Raw genomic sequence first — 19,757 nt, forward strand, 5'->3', positions numbered from 1 at the left:
AGATATATGTATAATTAATATATAGCCTATTTTAATGGAAGTAGGAATAACAACAACAATAACAGCCTGTAAATTCCCACTGCTGGGCTATTAGCCTCCTCTTCCTTTGAGGAGAAGGTTTGGAACATATTCCACCACGCTGTTCCAATGCGGGTTGGTGGAATGCACATGTGGCAGATTTCAATATAATTTGTCACATGGTTTCCTCACGATGTTTTCCTTCACTGCTAAGCACGAGATGAATTATAAAGACAAATTAAACACATATATATAGTGGTGCTTGCCTGGATTTGAACCCGCAATCATCGGTTAAGATGCACGCGTTCTAACCACTGGGCCATCTCGACTCGACTAGTAGTAGTAGTAGGAATAAAAATAAACAAATTTTGAATTTACGTACTTCATGCAATTTGTTACTAACTCAGTTCATATTTATTTATAATACAACATTTTAATTCCAAAATTACTATAACAGTTTTGTTAACGTTGTTAAAGTTAAATATTATATTTTAATCAATCTCTTGTCCAATGTTACCGAGTCTACTAGCTGTGAAATGTTATTTATTCGGCTTTTCTTGTCTTATGGTCCGAGTAGAATATAAATTGTGTACAATATTAAGAATATAAATATTTAATTTATGAAAATGAATCAATAAGATTAATATATTATTAATATATAAAAAAAATCACAATTGTGAATTATGTTCGTCTATATTTTTGTATTTATGAAATGATTTTCCATATCACCTAACATTACACGGCAATAAAATTTATTATATAATGATACCTTTGTATAAAATATAGCCAGTAGCCTGTACAATATAAAACTTTTGGTAAACACTTAAATAATTTATTCAAGTTGTTCTGATGAACCAACACTTCTGATTCGTCTTTTACAAGATCTTAATAAACATAAATATACAAAACAGTTCTGAATATTCTAGGGAGGAGTACAAATATTCTGACTTGTAATATTTGTATATTTATCTATATACAATAGTATCTATGTATATATAAATCATTATATTAATTATTAACCGTCCGACTTAAAGTTTTTGCGTTAATTTTATGCAAATGAATACGCAAAGTGTTTTGATTAAAATAATTAATATCGATTATAATTTACGTTACGATTATTGTAAATATATTATAATATCGTAACCGAAATATTTTGATTTATACTTCAAATCAAAAATCTAAATCAAAGTATTCTCTATTAAAATAGGCTCTTAAACTTTTGAATCGTCAACTAACAGAAATGAATTAAATATAAAGCTACCAACGTTTCGGAAAGAAGATTCTACCGAGAAACGGCAAGAAACTCAGTAGATACTATTTTCTTCCGTTTAATTACAGTGTAATTAAGTACAATGAAATCTATACTATCCCTGGAAACAAATACAAAGTTCTCGCTTTATATAATAATATGTGAATTTTCCAATGCCTTTTCACATTATTTCTATATTTTTATTCATTACATAAGAGTAGCTTAATATTTAATATTACTATGTGTATAGTCTGTATCCTAATTTATTATTTCATTGTTACACATATAGAAAATACCACTGTCATAAACGTTAAAGTAAATAAAATTAAGTACTATGGAAGATAAATTAAATGGTATGCAGCGTCCTAATACAGCGTAACAAAGTAGAAGAATTCTTGGTATTTGTTCTGTTTAAAATTTGTAGGAGACAAGAAAATTGCGTTGCACTGATAAGATTTTTTTTAATGTAAGTACAACAGTAAATGTATTTCAACGAACTGTAACTATAAAACGTTTCCTACATATCAACAGTAAAACAAGTGAATATTGATTTGAGTTAACAAAATTCGAGTCCAAATAATATTTCATCCTGTACTTTTCAACCCTAATGGGAGATTTTCCTTTAAATTTAAATGTGAGCAAATCGGAAGTCCCAAATAAAAAAAGATTTTCCAATTTGTTCCAAATAACGACGGAGTTCCGGGGTAACAGATATTTAAAAGAAATACAACCGAATTGACTACCTCCTTCGTTCTTTTTTGAAGTTGAAAATGATATATTACCGTTATTTCATATTGTAGCGTTTGTTAAATGCATGTAATGTTTGCCTACGTATATAACTTGTTTTATTTATTAATATACATATTCACATTCATTTTACAAATTATTTAATGCATTAAATAGTTTTATTAGGTAACCGCACAATTTGATAAATGTATAAACAAAGCTTAAGCTTCTACTTTATTAACACAGAAAATAGAATAGAAAAAAAACACAGATTTGATAAGCAATGACAGCAATCGTGACCCAAATAAATGTACTTTGAAATCTTTTTAATAAAACCCGTTGTTAATGCGATTGATCCAATGTTCAAAAGTAAAGTCGCCATTGAAGTTGACCAATCAATAAAAAATACTGAAACTGAGGAGACCGGTCGGGAGATATAGGCTTAATCCAATCCATTGGACATTGGCTTCGAAGTAATAATGGAGATTAGGTCATAGATACTCTGGTTGGGGGAAATGGATTATACAAGAATTCCTGATAACATTCACTGACCGTTCCAACTTTCATGCGAACTATACAAATGTTGGACATGGAAAACAGTAATTGAATTAAAAACCTCTTTGAATAAAACCTTCGTGATGCGGAAAATGTACGAATACGGCTTTGATAAAATATTGTGTGTACATAATACATTCAGTTTTGTTTGCAATTTATTTCTTTTTTACGTTTTATCATAATCATTTAGCCAGCCATAGTCTAAGCCTAATTTGGAAATCCACCTCAAAACTTTGAGTCATAAATCATGACATTATTAATGCAAAGGGAACTTTGTGTGTCTTCCACTCTTTCTCAACCTAACCACAAGACATAATTTAATGAGATTTGATATGAAACGTAATTGGACTCATAGTTTCCCACTGCTGAGCTAAGGCCTCCTCTCCCACTAAGGAGAAGGTTTGGATCACAATCCATCACGCTGTTCCAATTCGAGTTGGTGGAATGCACATGTGGCAGAATTTCGATGAAATTAGACACATGCAGGTTTCCTCACGATGTTTTCCTTCACCGCCTAGCATGTGATGAATTATAAACACAATTAAGCACATATATATAGTGGTACTTTCCTGGGCTTAAAATCGCAATTATCCCTTAAGATGCACGCGTCTCTTCTTTCTTCTTAGAACTCATAAAAAGGATGCGAAAAAGCAAAATCGCAGGCAAAACAACAGTTTTTTATGTAATAAACCTTATTAGTCTAAATTCGTTTGTTTATATGAGGAAGGTAATCTCCGAAATTACTTATGCTATCCTTATTTTCTTTTACTTGTAGAAAGATATAGTGTATATATTTTAATGATATTATATCATTTTCTTTACTAATAAATCGCTTCCGTTCAAAGCAGGGGCCGATCGCTATTATTATGACATAAATTTAAAGTAACGATCCAAGTTTAAAAGCTTACCATCGTACAATAAAATTAAATATAAAATTGCAATAACAATGCAATCCATCTTTTTGCTAAAATAATAATATTATTTTCAACCGCTATAATTTCTGTATCGCTTAACCAAGAAAAAATGTATCAGTTTATATTAAACCGAACATACTAACAGATCTATTCACTCTCAAAAAACCCCAAGTTAAATGGTTAGATTTTAAAGAATAAAAATTTACTAAATTTCAAATAATTTCTATTTTTTTGCTGACTCTACTCTTAGTCATCTAACGCACACTAAGAGATCTTGTAAGCACGAACGTCACTCATTCACACTAATGCAAGCAGATAATAATTTAAAGAGTAAAGGCGTGCCTTCGTGAGTGAATAGAACTATAGTCGAAACGTTTTGCATTAAAAAATAAATATTTTTGACAACAATTATGCAACGCCTATTTGAATAAATGAGATCAAAATATATGTTTCTATATTTAAAGCCTCAAGTAATTATGCGTTAAAAACATTAACACCGTGTATTATAAATGCACTAACCCTGAAACTAAGATATCTCGTTCATTATACATGTGTGTGTAACTCACTCACACTACAAGTCGGAATATATAGTACTGTTGTTTCGTGCGACACGCTTTCACAAATCACTATCACTATTTGAAACATATGACTTATGACTGGTTCAGGATCTCTCCCTTAACCGATACTTTAACGTCTAAAGAATTTATTAAGAGCCGAGGTGGCCTATTCGTTAGAAGGCATGCATCTTAACCGATGATTGCGGGTTCAAACCCAGGCAAACACCGCTGAACATTCATGTGCTTAATTTGTGTTTATTATTTATCTCGAGCTCGGCGGTGAAGGAAAACATCGTAAGGAAACCTGTATGTGTCTAGTCTGTTGTTGTATTTATTCTCGACTTTGAAAATAAATCATCATGTTATATGCGTATGTATTTAATCAAGTAATGGTCAGCTGGGGTTAAAAAGCTAATACGACAAAAAGTATGAAAATATGAGAAACTTCTTCGTGATACAATGTAACTTTCTTGCTTATTGGTAAAAATATTACCCAAAAACAAATATGTATCATATGATTAAAAGGGGTTTGATTTGATTACTTATTACTTACTAAGACTTGACCGTACCCTTAATACAAATTTATGTTGATCAGTGGATAAGGGCAGTGGGTCTAACCCGATCGGACAGTGACGAGTAAACTTTTTTTGGCAAACGGCCTTTGCAATGTATCTAAATAAAATAGCTTTTCGGCGTGTGACCCCGTGAGCGAGCGTACAACAATATGCGTTGCGATTGATTCGCCACTGGTCACACCAAAAAAGTTACTGTACGAAATAAGGGTATTCGATATTGAAATGTATGACATCTTCATGCTTAACAAATACTGACATTATGACGTCACAACTTTTCGCAGTCCATTTAGCAGTATTTTGCACATGTGAATGATTTTACTACATCACTACATAGTATAAAACAAAGTTCCTTTTTGTGTCCCTATATCTCTATGTATGCTTAAATTTAAAACTACGCATCGTATTTTAATACCTTATTTTAATAGATAAAGTGATTGGAGAGGAATCTTTTTATATATTAAACATGGATAATTTACTGAAATCCTGATAATTTTAGAAGTTTCTATTATGATATCATAAGATTGTATCCGTGCGAAGCCGGGGCGGATGGCTAATACTGAATAACTACCCTCTGTCACACACCCACCATCCTTAGTCACATTTCTGTATAGCACGCCAAATCTAAATGATTATCAACTAGACAATCTCAATATTTCTAATATTACATGTCTCTTTTCTCCATGAGTCTTACTATGTTTATTATTTAAACAAAATCCCACCACCTTGATGTCCGAAAATCCACAACAGCGCGATTTTTAAGACATTTTCTACATCGCACAACCACTCTGTAGAACCAGCTTTCCGAACCGATACGATTTGGGAATCTTCAAAAAAAGAGCGTACTCATTCCTTAAAGGCCGGCAACGCACCTGCAAGCCCCCTGATGTTGCAGATGTCCATGGGTGGCGGTGATCGCTTTCCATCAGGTTTACCTCTTGCTCGTTTGCCTCCTATAACATAAAAAAAATCCTGCATAACAATCATGAACAAATACGCCTCATGTTTATGAACGTTTCAATCGATCCGAGTCTACTTTCAGATTATATCCATCGCTATGATTTCTTTGTAATAATTTCACTGTTCACGCTGTCAGAATGAATCAAGCTCCATATATCAGAGGCTTCACCGAAGCTCAATTAAAAATGCAAAATGTTTCTTAACTTATTACTATCTGTTCATATAGCAGTAAGTATCTGTTATTATTTTAGTTCACTTTTAGTAACGGATTAATAATTATATAATTTATTTCGATAAATATTCATAACATATTTATATAACATTTATATAATATATTAATGTGTGTATAATTTAAACTCTCTCTCTCTCTCTTATTGTAGTAAAACCCGTCATACTTTCTTAATTGTATGCTTAGATATTTTAAATTAGGAAACAGATTATGATGCGTGTTAGTGTTTTCAAGGAAAGGTTTATATGTGTAATAAAGTAGAGAAAAAATGATAGTATGAATGAAAAACGTCGTATGATGTCGTAAATATGGACATTTTTTGTGCTTACATTCCAAACACTGATTGATAAATGAAAATGCAGCACAATATTGTACAGCTTAAAAAGGTCTACAAAAAATACGCTATGGTATATGTCTATCTCTTACGGACAACCCACAATAACCATTTTTTATCCTTTACTTTTTACGAGAAATAATGGCTTATTTTCGAAGCGATTTTAAGCAATAAAGCATTAATCCTTATCCGATAAAGTACATACATTTACATTATATATTATAGGTTTAAAACGCAGATACATAGCGGTTTGAATTGTCTAATGATAAAATATGTGAATGAATATAATAAGTAATAACATTCTGTAGTATATTTAGTATCTATATTGGACACGTGCAAAGCCGAGCCGGGATGCTATTACACTATATAAAACAAAGTACATCTTGCCATCGAGATGTAGAAATATTAAAGATTTTATTATAAGTGACATCAAATTTTTTATAAGTACTATGATCATATCATCCATTACATTACATACACATATAATTGTATTTAACTAATATGATTGTATTTTTTAAATGTTAAAAAAGAGTAACTACTGAGTTTCTTGCCGATTTTTTCGGTAGAATCTACTTTCCAAACCGGTGGTAGCTTCACTCAAATGACGATTTAAAAGTGCCTGTAAGAGCCCACTTGAATAAAGTTTATTTTGATTTTGATAGGAACTGGTTACCTGGCTATTTACGTTGACTGGTAAATAACGCATTTTGTTTTACCAAAACTCATTTTCACACTTTATAAAAGTATTATATTATAATAATTTTCAATAATATAATATTGGTTATCACTCCAGCTGGTTATCAGCAATGGCTTAAAGAGTAAATTAATTAAGAAAAAAGTCTGTGAGATCGCTGTTTCGCTCTTAACTTTTGCCGTAATATTTGAATGGACTCGGCAGAAAAACCACTGGGGAGTGATTCTGACTTATTCCATCTGTTAAAAGTCTGCTACGTTTGTTATTTTAATTTATATAAAAGTATTTTTAAATAATGAATAAGGCAAAAGTTTTGAAGTATTGTCTTTGTTGCTAAGTTAATGTTACTATATAATATTATGAGCGAATCGGTAAAATGAAAAATGAAAATTTAATGTCTTGTGAACTAACTACTACTATCATTGTCACAGTGTATAAAAAGCTGAGAATGAACATTTAAATCATCTAGATAATTCATATAATTTGTATGCCTGTCTACGGAAAATGAAGTTAACATTAATGTTCTTTATTTTTCTTATATTACATACCACAACATCAGCCTGTAAATTTCCCACTGCTGGGTTAAGGCCTCCTCTCCCTTTGAGCAAAAGGTTTGGAGCACATTCCACCACGCTGTTCCAATGCAAGTTGTTGGAATACACATGTGACAGGATTTCTTTGAAATTAGACATATACAGATTTCCTCACGATGTTTGTCTTCACCACCGACCACAAAATTAATTACATACACAAATTAAGCACATGAATATTCAGTGCCGCTTACCTGGATTTGAACCCGCAATCATCGGTTAAGATGCACGCGTTCTAACCACTAGGCCATCTTGGTTCTTATTACGTATTTAATGCTAAATATGCCCACTTAGTATTCAATTTCACATTCAATCCGCCGAATCAATTTGTTGATATTCATCGTTCTCTACTTACGATTCAATCGAGAGCTCACAAATTCGTTTCGTTTTGGTACCGACGGCAAAGTAAAAAGTGGAATCTTAATCATTGAATTAACAATAGGAAAAAAGTATAAAGGATATTGAGTGAAGAAGTGCCTCTTGTGAAGGAAAATAATTCTTATACGAATCTTATGTTCTATTGAGAACAATTTCTTAAGAATAGCTTCTAATTGTTTCCAACGAGTTCTAACTCTAGAAACTTCTCGACCAAGAAAAAGGATTTTTGATTTTGGTTTGTGAAAGCCTTTTCTCAAAAGAACTCTTAATTGCTATGTTAAGTATTTTACTAGTTAAACAAACTAAGACTCGAAAAAAAAGCTAAGTTGTATAAAAATATTTGTAATAGTTTATTAAGTTATGTATTGTATGGCGGATGAATATATGTAGAATACGTACCCATATATGGTTATACAAGGCCTTACCACAGAGTAAATAATAAGTTATTACTATTTACTCTGTGATGTTTTACCAATAAAACATTTTCAACCGACTTCCAAAAGGAGGAGGTTATCAATTCGTCTGTTTTTTTTTTTTTTTTTTTTTTTTTTTTTATGTTTGTTACCTCATAACTTTTTACTGGGTGGACCGATTTTGATAATTTTTTTTTGTTTGAAAGGTAGTGCTTCCTTGGGGTCCCATTTTTTTTATTTTTTTTTCCGATGATGGTATCCATGTGAAAACGACATAAGTCTTAAATTTGCATTATGTATATGCGCGACAAATAGGTGAATAACTGAAAATCACGTTAACCAATTTTGATAATTCTTTTTTTATTATAAAATATATACTTCAAGGGTAATTTGGTGAAAGTTTGGTAAGATTCTGAGCACAGGGTCCATGACAAAGTAACGGAACGGAAGGGAACGGAACAATTCTGAGGAGCACGTTAACGATACTCGGTCGAATCTTTTATTTATAGGTTATTTGGATATTTGAGTCACCTTCCGTAATGTGGTTATGTTTATGTAATTATCATAGTCGAATATTATAATCAACTAGCTACCCACCCCGGCTTCGCACGGGTGCAAGAGTGATACTAAATATACTACAGAATTTGTTTATATACGACATCACATCGCAAACTTCTAAAATTATCAGTGTTTCTTTACTATATTGTTCATGTTTTATATACACAAACCTTCCCCTTGAATCACACTATCTTTTAAAAAAAACCGCATCAAAATCCGTTGCGTAGATTTAAAGATATAGGGACAGAGAAAGCGACTTTGTTTTATACTATGTAGTGATGGAACTCCTATACGGCTCGCAGTTAGGGTGCGATATGGGGCAGAATTTCTTACTATCTTTAATCAAATTTTGTGTATGTGATGTGATGTCATATGATGTACGAAATATAGTTGGTCTTTTTCAAAGTTTTTTTGCTGAGTTCGATTACAGCTCTTTCGAGAGATCCTTGTAGTTTACGCCGCGTGACGTATTAAATCCGCATTTTCGAAAGTCTATTTTTGCTTTATTCGCAAGTTTCCTTTGAAATTGTCCTCGAAGTAGTTTCTGACTCATATAAACGGAACGCTTATCTATAATCTATCCATATTAAAAAAAATTAGTTAGTCAACATCAGCTTCACTTAAAATCAAAAAATAAATAAAATTTTAACAAAAAGAAAAACCGACTTCAAACAAAACACTATTTTAAAACAAATGAATATGCACGAAAAAGTAATAAAAATAATTGCGTATTCAACATATTTTTTAGAGTCTTCCTAAGTTAAATGAAATGAAAAATATTAGACTACTTAAAAGTCGATTAACGATTATATCATGTAGTTATAATTATTGTTATATTTGGAGTCGGTGTCAGCCAATAAAAAGTACAAAAGCCCTACAGTATATCTATCAAAAAACAATACGAGAATACTTTAACAAATATGTTTTTTACAAATTACCTTTTACACAATAATATACTGGATCAATCAAGGGGCTCGTATCGCTTCTTTCTTTTGATTGTTGGGGCAAGGGCACCGTGGCTGACACCGGCTCCAAATATACCAATAACTATAACTACATGATATAATCGTTAATCGACTTTTAAGTAGTCTAATATTTTTCATTTCATTTAACTTAGGAAGACTCTAAAAAATATGTTGAATACGCAATTATTTTTATTACTTTTTCGTGCATATTCATTTGTTTTAAAATAGTGTTTTGTTTGAAGTCGGTTTTTCTTTTTGTTAAAATTTTATTTATTGTAACTATGATGAACGCGATGCATATGTAAATATAACCAACAAACTTATTTATTACCCAAGAGTAAATAAACCCAATGTAAGGCTGAGCTACAAGCATGCTCCTAAAATCGAGTCTCGGCTGCAACTGAATTGAATTATTCGCTCTTAAATTGTCTTCTTAACATTTAGAATGAATAGTTTTGTACTTAAAGCATTTAGAAAAAGGTTTTTTATAAGAAAATTTTCTAGCAAATGGCACTTATTTCGACAAATTTTACAAAGCAACACAATATATCCCAATGTAAGTTATAACATAGCAAATGAAAGCAAATATTTTCTTGTTAAAGGATCATTTTTTTATTAACATTTGATGAAAAACAAAAGGGAATGTTTTATAATTATAAGGTTTATAATATCCGTCGTCTCCACTCACCGTTGCCGAAATTTACATAATCTGTCAGAGAAACAGGCCGTTCGCATAGATTTTAACGCGATCTTAGTATGGCACAAGTCACAAGCTTCACAAATTATATATAAGCATTACAAATGAAGTTGTTTCGCACGTGACCTTGGCGAAATAAAAGCAAAATAAATTGAAGTTCCTTTTTTTTGAGGTGGAAATTACAAATAAAAATAAATCAAATCAAACCAAAATTAAATTATTCAAGTTGGCTTTTACAAGCAAGAAGTGAAGTGAAGTGAAGCTACCACCGGTTCGGAAAGTAGATTCTACCGAGAAGAACCGACAAGAAACTCGGTAGTTAACCTTTGAGAGTATTTCAATGAAAAGACTCGTTTTTTTTCAATAAAAATACCGTAAGTGAAAAAAGAGTAAGCCGCGTATAAGATTATCGCTAAAAAATTTAAGCATTCCGATCACTTAACCAGACCAATTTTGGTTTTAAACTCAAAACATCGGTAACGGTGATCGTATAGCAAGGTGCACACTGACATCCTGTCCTATTAATAAACATTAGTTATAGCATTGGAATATTTATAATAAATCTGTTTATTTGGTAAAAGTAAATTAATATTACCAAGAACGAAAGTCACGATTGTTACGTTAATAGTATAAAAACATGTTGTCAGCACAAAAACAGGAAGCAACTTCTTTATTATTAATTTATTCAATTATTCTTTTTCAATTCTATTAGATATGTTATCGTTATTTTTCATTTTAATTAAATAAAGAAGGCTTAGATGCAAAAAGACAAAAAAAATATAATGCAAAGATTGTGCGTCAGTCAGATTATTTAATGATATATTAGAAAAAAATATTCACACTATGTTATAAGAACTCTCAGTATTATTATTCGCCATCCGAGTAACAATATTGAGTGAAAAATTTGTTTTAGAATTGACAGTTGAAAAGTAATGGCAAAGTCCTGCAATACTTTTGAACCGATTATTTAGCATTTGCATAGCAATGCAAGCTACTAACGTCCTTTTTTATTAGTAAAACTGTAAATAAATCCAAATTGAAGTGTTTGTAATGAATAAGAATTTCATTTAGCATTCTAAACACAGTACTGAAAATATGGAAGATAAAATAGGCTTTGTTTCCTAAAATACATTTACCCAACTGTTGTATTCGAGACCGCTACAGCGCTGAAACAACAATTACGTAAGCAACAGATGCAATCCGAATCCGAATCACTTATACAAATCAGGATCGTGCAGCGCTTAAATCATAAAGTGATGAGATTTTATTTTAATTGGAAAAACTACATGCATTTGCGTATAAATTATTTTTAGGATTACTTAGAATATTGAGCCGAGAGAGTCCGGTGGTTAGACCGCGTGCATCTTAACCGATGATTGTGGGATCAAACCCAGGCAACTGAATATTCATGTGCTTAATTTGAGTTTATAGTCCATCTACGTCATCATCAAAACATTGTGAGGAAACCTGCGTGAGTCAAATGTCATAGAAATTCTGCCACATGTGTATTCCACCAACCCGCATTAAAACACCGTGTGGAATATGTTCCAAATCTTCTCCTCAAAGGGTGTGAAGGCCTTATCCCAGCAATGGGAAATTTACAGGCTGTTATTGTTGTTGAGAATAATAACAGTCTGCTTAGATCTGTAATCCAGATTTATTTTCAGAAGACGTCGTGGTAAATGAGACAACGTTCCAAAAACAACACCTTATTTTCAAATAGGCATAAATAATCATAAATTATATTATACACTAAGCAGTCCCCAAGCAAGTAATGTCGGGGGTCGGGGCCATCGTTGACTAAGCAGGTAGCAGCCACCTGGTGTGTTTCGCTTCCGGTGATAAATTATAAAGGACTCCTTACAATGTCTGAATTTATGACGATACATTAAGTATAGCAATTAGTCAATAATCTGGTATCAGACATTCCTATTATTTAAATACACTTCGAACCACTTAATCATATCCTAAATCAGTAATCGCGAAGAGCTTGAATCGTAAGGTACTGACAAATTTATCTTTACATACAAAATACTTGCGTATAATTTCTTTTTACCTAGAACATTATGCGTGTCTACTTAGTTCTATAATCCGGATTTGTTAGTATAATATTTTAAGTAGACAATCGGCCATCCTTAGTGCTTTTAAATAAATATAAATTTAAATAAATAGGAATTTAGTCTACAAAGTTCCAATACACTTCAACTTTGCTGCCCACCTATCTGGGCTTAGTGATTATTTTACAAAGCAATTTACATGTTTCTGGAACTAATAACGATATTAATAGACTTAGGTACCTAAAGTATGGAATACGGCCTTGTTCGCGCAATTTTTTAATGAAATATTTAGCACGAGTAAAAGGGCCAGATTAAAATTACTAACAGCAATTATTGTTGGATTAATACAACATGTGGCTGAGGTATTTCAGAATCGGTGTTAAATTACAGACAATCAATGAATGAATAAAGAATGTCAATTATGTGAACTCCTAGAAATATTTTCTTCGCTTTCGTAAAAGAAAATTTCATTAGTGTTTGTCTAAAGCAAAAGGAGGATAAATACTTTCTGCAGGACTGTTGCAGTTTCTTGTTGACTGTCTCCGTCTGGCTTTTCAAGTTAGACGCTTGACGTTATGAGCTTGCTTTAACATTAGCTCCTAAAAACAAGAGTATAAACGTTTTAACGTTCTTTGTTTTCCATAAAAAGTCAAAAATACTTAACGTTACTTAATGGTTGTGGATGTCGCTGGCTTTGCACACTCATTTTACCGTCAAGTAGAAATTAGCCTTTAAATTTTCCACTACTAGGCTAAGACCTCATATTCAAGAGTATATTCCACCATGCTGTTCCAATGCAGATTGGTGAATTCATGTAGCACAATTTCATTTAAACTAATTTCCTTCGCCGCCGAGTTGTGACCAAGTAAAATAATGGTGGCCCAAGTAGCCTACAACCTACTGAGGCTCTAAAAAAAGAACACAATAACAGCCAACCTCACTACCACTCCACTTGAATTTTCATCACACTGCATCACACAAGTTTGGTTTTTCTCACAAAGCCCACAAAGTATTTCTTAACGAAAGCGAATTAAAATTTCAACATTTTTAACAGAACAGAGAAAAGTGTTATTAAAACATTTGAGAATTTATATTAAATGATTTTTTGAATCAACCAATTTTGTGAATCAACATCGCTATTTACCTAACATCAATTATTTGTAAAAGATACGCAAATATTTGCTCCAATCTAAACGTTTTCAATTAAACCGAGCTATTTGCTTCCACATTCATGTATTTACAAAATATTATATAGAATTTTTTTAAAAGATATGTACTGGATTTTAAAAATTTTGGTGTCACGGGACGTCCAATATCAAACAATGAAATTGATTGTTATTTAAAATATTCAGTATTAGAAAATACCAATCAGTAAATATGTTTAGGTTTAAAATTGATTTAGGCTTCACATTCCGTCACTGTACACGAATTATTGTAAAAACAGCTTTGTAAATCTGTTTATTTGAAAAGAGCAACTATGTGAATTTCTTCCCGTTTCTTCTCGCTGGAGGCTATACGAAACGTTGGCAGTATTTAAACATTGACGATTCAAAAACGCTTTATTGTTAAGTTTACTTGAATAAAATAGATTTTATTTGTTTTTTTTTTTTATTGTGTCTAGATATTATGTCTGGCTTTTCTCACGTAGAATATAAATATATTTACAAATTATCTTAAAATATTACGTTAATAATTGGTATACAAAAGGGTGTATCTCTTTGTTTCCAAAATAATAGCCTATTTCCTTTCTCAGGCTCTAGACTATTTTTGTACCAAATTTCTGTAGATTAGGCGTGAAAGCGAGACAGGCAGACAGAGTTACTTTCGATTTTATAATATTAGTATGGATAATCAATACTAAATATTGAAATGATATGTTATTATAAGAGATCGTCATACGATTTTTCACACTTATAATATTAAACCATTTTCGTCAACAGAGGAACGAGCGGTATAGACATCGATCTGAGACGAGTTGACATCGACCAATGTCCTCTCAAGCCGGGATCGACGCAGCTGAACATATTCGCGGGAACCGACAAGTGTAAGAAGACAACTACAGAGGTGAGTCATCTTTTTTGTACAAAAACTAGTCTTACAGGATCTATCATTTCACCTAATGCGTACCATCTGATGCTAACAATGGCAAGGCGCGCGCCCATTGGTCGGGTTAAATAGCGTGTTTCCCGAGCTTCCTGTTGTACATTTCCGTACCTTTTCTCGAAAACCCTCTCATGGTTTGTAGGAAAGTGAGGGGAAAATGTTACACATCAATCATTAAAGAAATACATAGCTTCATAACTTGCAAGGTTCCTTCTAAAAGAAACGGGTCATCCTTCAGTGAAACCTTGTAAACGTAACACTATACATGGTTGATGAGAACGACGATATTGTCACACATTTATTTAACGAGAAATTTTGTGAGCAAATTAATAAAAATGAAATGTGAAATTCAATCTATGAAAGATTTTCATGTAATCCGTTTCGTTGCTTCATTTTGATTAATACTGTTTTCAGTTGATTAACCCGTGTTAACACTGTTTAATAACGGTCAAACTTGTGCTCATAAATAAACGAATATTCAAAATTACCACAAATAACCTTGAAAAACCAAAAGTACTCCTTCTTATTTTATTTGTTGAATAGAAAATACATGTACACCTTACCCAGTTTTGTCACGTATTTAGTGCCGTTTAATTAAAAGAATAACACTCACTATAATTCTTATTTTTTTTTATCTCGAAAACTCCGAAACAAATACCATGTGCAGGAAAATTAATTTCGAACATAGATGCCGCAAATTCCGAACACCGGGTCAAGCCACGTAGCCAGATTTAGGCCAAAGTCTAGAGTTACACTTTTGTGTCTTGGAAGGCACATAAAACCGATAATATTGCGCAAAAATCCTTTCAAGTCATGCCATAAGTGTAAGGCATTTCTAACAACAAATTTTCAACAATCTTTGGATATAAAAATCTGTTCTGTCAACTATGACAATAGATGCATATTAAAATATTAATTTTATTATTTTTTGTATGTATGTTCAAGTCTAGTTGTCGCCCACCCTCAATCCCGTTTTAGGGGCCCGTTTGTCATTTGTTAGGCAAAAAAGTAGCCTATGTCTTTCTTTGGGGTTTAAATTTGCTTCATACCAATTTTAATCAAATTTGGTCGAGAGGTTTGCAAGTGAAAGAGCGACACACAGATTTATGGTATTAGTGTAGATTGGTCAATCCCTTTTTTTTTCCTTATTTCAAACGATAAAATAGTTGTAATTATTCCGATTTGATTCAATTTGAATACTCGGAGTAAAGTACAATACTGCAATCTCGAAAACTTTTCACTGATAGCAGTTATTTAAAAAGTTGTGTAAAGGCTTTCACGCTTCGTCGACTTAAGAACTTTTCACTCAGTGGAATCCTTTGTAGAGATTGAGAAGGGTCTTTTTCGATATGATGCTCAGCGGAGCAATCAGGGCACGAAACATCGATCTCGTCAACTGCACTTATTTCTTTCACTTTGTACAGCTTTTGCCATTCTCGCCAGGTTTATTTGAAGTAGAATAAGAGGCTAAATACTCGTTATCTAAAAAACTTTTTATTTTTTAAGTAATTCAACTCGTATTCTCAATAAGTCTTTTTATTTTTTTTTATACCCTTATTGTGGGAGAGCATTAAAAATATTTTTTCCACCATCTTGGGTACGCCGAAGTGATGATCAAACTGAACGAGTATACAAAATCAGTTCAAACAGTTAAAATAACTGCTTCTGAATTGAGTATCAAGATTTCACACGTAAATTCTTTCATTGCGAGTTAAAATGCTGAAATGAAAGTAATCAAATTGTAATGGATGTTAACAAAGAACTGCCATCGACTTCCAACGCACGCAATCAGTTCGTGACGAGAGGACAAGAACTTCTACTGAAACTTCGAACAAAATAATCTTAATAAGTACATACGTGATACTTATTAAGATTATTTTGTTCAATCAAAGCTTGAATATAATATTTGTAATTGACAACACACTTTTTACTCCTCGAATGTTATAATTGTGAATGTACAAGAACAAATAATCTCTCCACTTGAATCCCATTTTCCCACACTATTTTAAGGGATCTTATTACTGTATATATTTGTTATAATCTCATTTTGTATAAACTCCAACCGTAGATATGCAGAAAATTTAAGTGCACAATGAACATTTTGTTTATGATGTACCCGTATTTAACAATTAATTTTCTAAATTATTACAATTTAACAAATAATTAATTTTAGACAGCGGAAAAAAGGTTTTGGGAAAAATTAGATAGCGATACCACGACTATTTCCGGAAAAAAATGAAAATGATTGAAAGAGAATGATTAATTTAAATAAGATTCATTTAAATAAAGTTTCATTACTTTGGCGCTAAATATAGATGAGTGACTTGCGGTTTGCACGCGTTTACACTGAAATTGAATCAATGCAAAACCTGTCCTAGGTTTAAAAATTCTTAAAAAATCTTTTGAATAGATGTGAAGTTCCGTAGAATAATAGTTATTTATACCTAGTGGTGCATTTATAAAGTCCACAAAATGTTTTGTTACATTATTTTAAATACTGACTCGTACAAATTATTAAATAATATCTTCAATCTTAATTAATAAATAAAATATAATCCAAAGAATATTAAATAAAATTTACCTATTAAGCTGAACAGTTATAACAATTACAAACGCATACAACCTTTATTTGTAAAGCAACAGAGTACCGCGAGAGCACGGCGGCCGAGTATTCATCGGAGTCGGTGCATGCGCTGGCTTCGAAATGAAACTATTATTATGCAAATGAATGTCGAGCATATGACCTTTTTTAAAACATAAGCTTTGTAATCTCGTCGCGAATGGCATTTCTGTGGCGATATTTATACAGCTCGTGCTGATGTAATCAGCTTAAAACTTATACGCCACGAATTCTATCGACGTTACAACTTTTGAATTCAAGTACTTAGGAATTAACGATATATTATTACATATTGAAAAGTGTCGTATTTATTCGAGCAAACTGTAACACCATTTTCAGAATTCAGAATCAGTTCAAAAGTGTTCCAAACTTTGAAACTATGTCATTTCTCGGATATAATATTGTTCAGCCCATTATTAGCAATTAGATTAAACAGGTAATGTTTTACGAGGAAGTAAACAACTACATTATTATAATTAAATAAAATGGAAAAATCGCAGAAACAAATTACAAGAGCGGATAGAGTGTGCCTATGCATACTCAGTATAGTGAAGCAATAAATGCGAATACAAAATCAGAAACGAAAGCATATCAAGGCGATTTATATATATATATATATATTTGCACAAGTGATTTATTCCGACTTCACACGGATCCAATTTTTTGTCGCCTTGATATGCTCTTATATATATATATATATATATATATATATATATATATATATATATATATATATATATATATATATATTAAAATTGGAGTGTCTGTTTGTAATATTAAAATAGCCCTGTTTTACACAATGCATAAATGTATGGATACAAGGTACATATGAATATTAAAATAATATTTTTTAAACTTTTTGTCGGTCTGTCTGTCTGTCTGTTTTATTCCGGCTAATCTCTGGAATACAATAATATTTTTCAAACTTATATAAGGAAGCGGGCACATCTAGTAAATAAATAAAAAGCGCTGAGTTTGTGTTATAGCTTTCTATATAGGATTTATTTGTTCAATCACTCATATTATAATTGTAATAGTTGACTATGTCTTCCTTGATATTGTTTTTCAATCAAAAGAAAGATTACCTACCGATTTTTTATGTTCTTCGCAATTATCATTTCAAATCGATTCGAAAGCGGTTACTGACATCTCAAAGGAGCTTCTAAGAGCCTACTTGAATAGATAATACTCTGATTTAACGCGAAATGGAAAACATTTTATGGAATTGTCAATACAGTCAGTTTATTACAGACGTGTTGTTGTTACTTGGTGTTGAGACTTTCTGCTAGTCCGTCCGTGTAGGTAACATTCACCTATCAGGTATTCCAACGCCAAACAGCAATACTGATATTGTTGTGTTCTAACTTGAAGGGTGCGTGAGCCAGTATAACTACAGACACAAAGGAAATAACATCTCAGTTCCTAATGCTGAACACTCACCATCAGGCCTATTTACCTTCTAACTATAAAAAATATACAAATAGGTGGTGACGAATTAAATACTAAATCCAAGGTTGTATTTTAGCCACGTCTATCTAACTACCACGATTAAAAAAAAATATGTCATATATTTGATTACATTATCAAACATATTCTTAAATCAAAAAGACGATCGTTTTCGTTTGGGTACACCCAAAGCTTTAAAGAAATCTGGTCCTGAATTTTATTCAAAGGAGAATCACTCCAATATAACAGATGTTAACCGAGATGGATCTTACTTACTTTAAGAGGCCAATCGATAGAAACTGTTTTAGGTACTTTGGAAATAAAGGACCATTTTATTGAGTGCTCAGAGACTTTTGCTCATTCCGTAATTTAGATTAAGTGGTGCTTATAATGAGCATACTTTTACTTTATTTGTTTTAAAACTATGATTATAAGTCACTTCTTTTTACTTTCTTATTCATTCATCAGTGTTGACGAGATTCGATACAAATTACTATTGAGCACTCATGTGTTTAATTTATACATACAAATATTATTCGTAATGATAAAGCAAAACAGAGTCAAAAGAAGTAAATTTGCCACATATGTATCAAGCTCCATTGGAGCAGCATGGTGGAGTCAACACCAATCTTATATCTGAAAGATGACAAATGCTTTAAATATAACAATTAAATATGTAAGCAATCTGAGTTGTCATCAATCCAAGGACATTGGCGCTGTAAGAAATATTATCCATTTCTTAAAAGTCAGCAACGCACCTGATACGGCCCTACGTATTTCAGAGGTCCATGGGCAATAGTAGTCAGTTTCGATGGAGGTGCAGTGATGGAGTCAGAATTATGCTCTGCTGCCATTAGAAACTAAAATATTAAAACATTTATGTAAAACACTAACTAAAACCTTTCAAACTGGATCACATCTGCTAATATATCTGATGAGTGGGTACAAACAACACAATTTTCTTCTGGCTTTGTGCAAGCCCGTCTGAGTAGATACCACCACATCTGATATTCTACCGCCAAACAAAAGTATTCAGTATTGTTGTGTTCCGGTTTGAATGGTGAGTGAGCTTGTGTAACTACAGGCACAAGAGCCTAATGATTTAGTTCCCAAGGTTGGTGA

At 31.9% G+C, this 19,757-nt stretch overlaps 1 protein-coding gene across 1 annotated transcript in view; it reads left to right on the top strand.

The window, feature by feature from the left end:
- The window catches only part of LOC124532922 (probable G-protein coupled receptor 158), a 213,419-nt gene that overhangs the window by 159,664 nt on the left and 33,998 nt on the right, over positions 1-19,757 (top strand). Inside the window, exon 4 of the mRNA XM_047108051.1 lies at positions 14,407-14,530. Coding sequence (XP_046964007.1) covers positions 14,407-14,530 — 124 coding nt within the window. The remainder of the gene's footprint in view (positions 1-14,406; positions 14,531-19,757) is intronic.

Source organism: Vanessa cardui, chromosome 1 (assembly GCF_905220365.1).
Source record: "Vanessa cardui chromosome 1, ilVanCard2.1, whole genome shotgun sequence".
Lineage (NCBI taxonomy): Eukaryota > Metazoa > Arthropoda > Insecta > Lepidoptera > Nymphalidae > Vanessa > Vanessa cardui.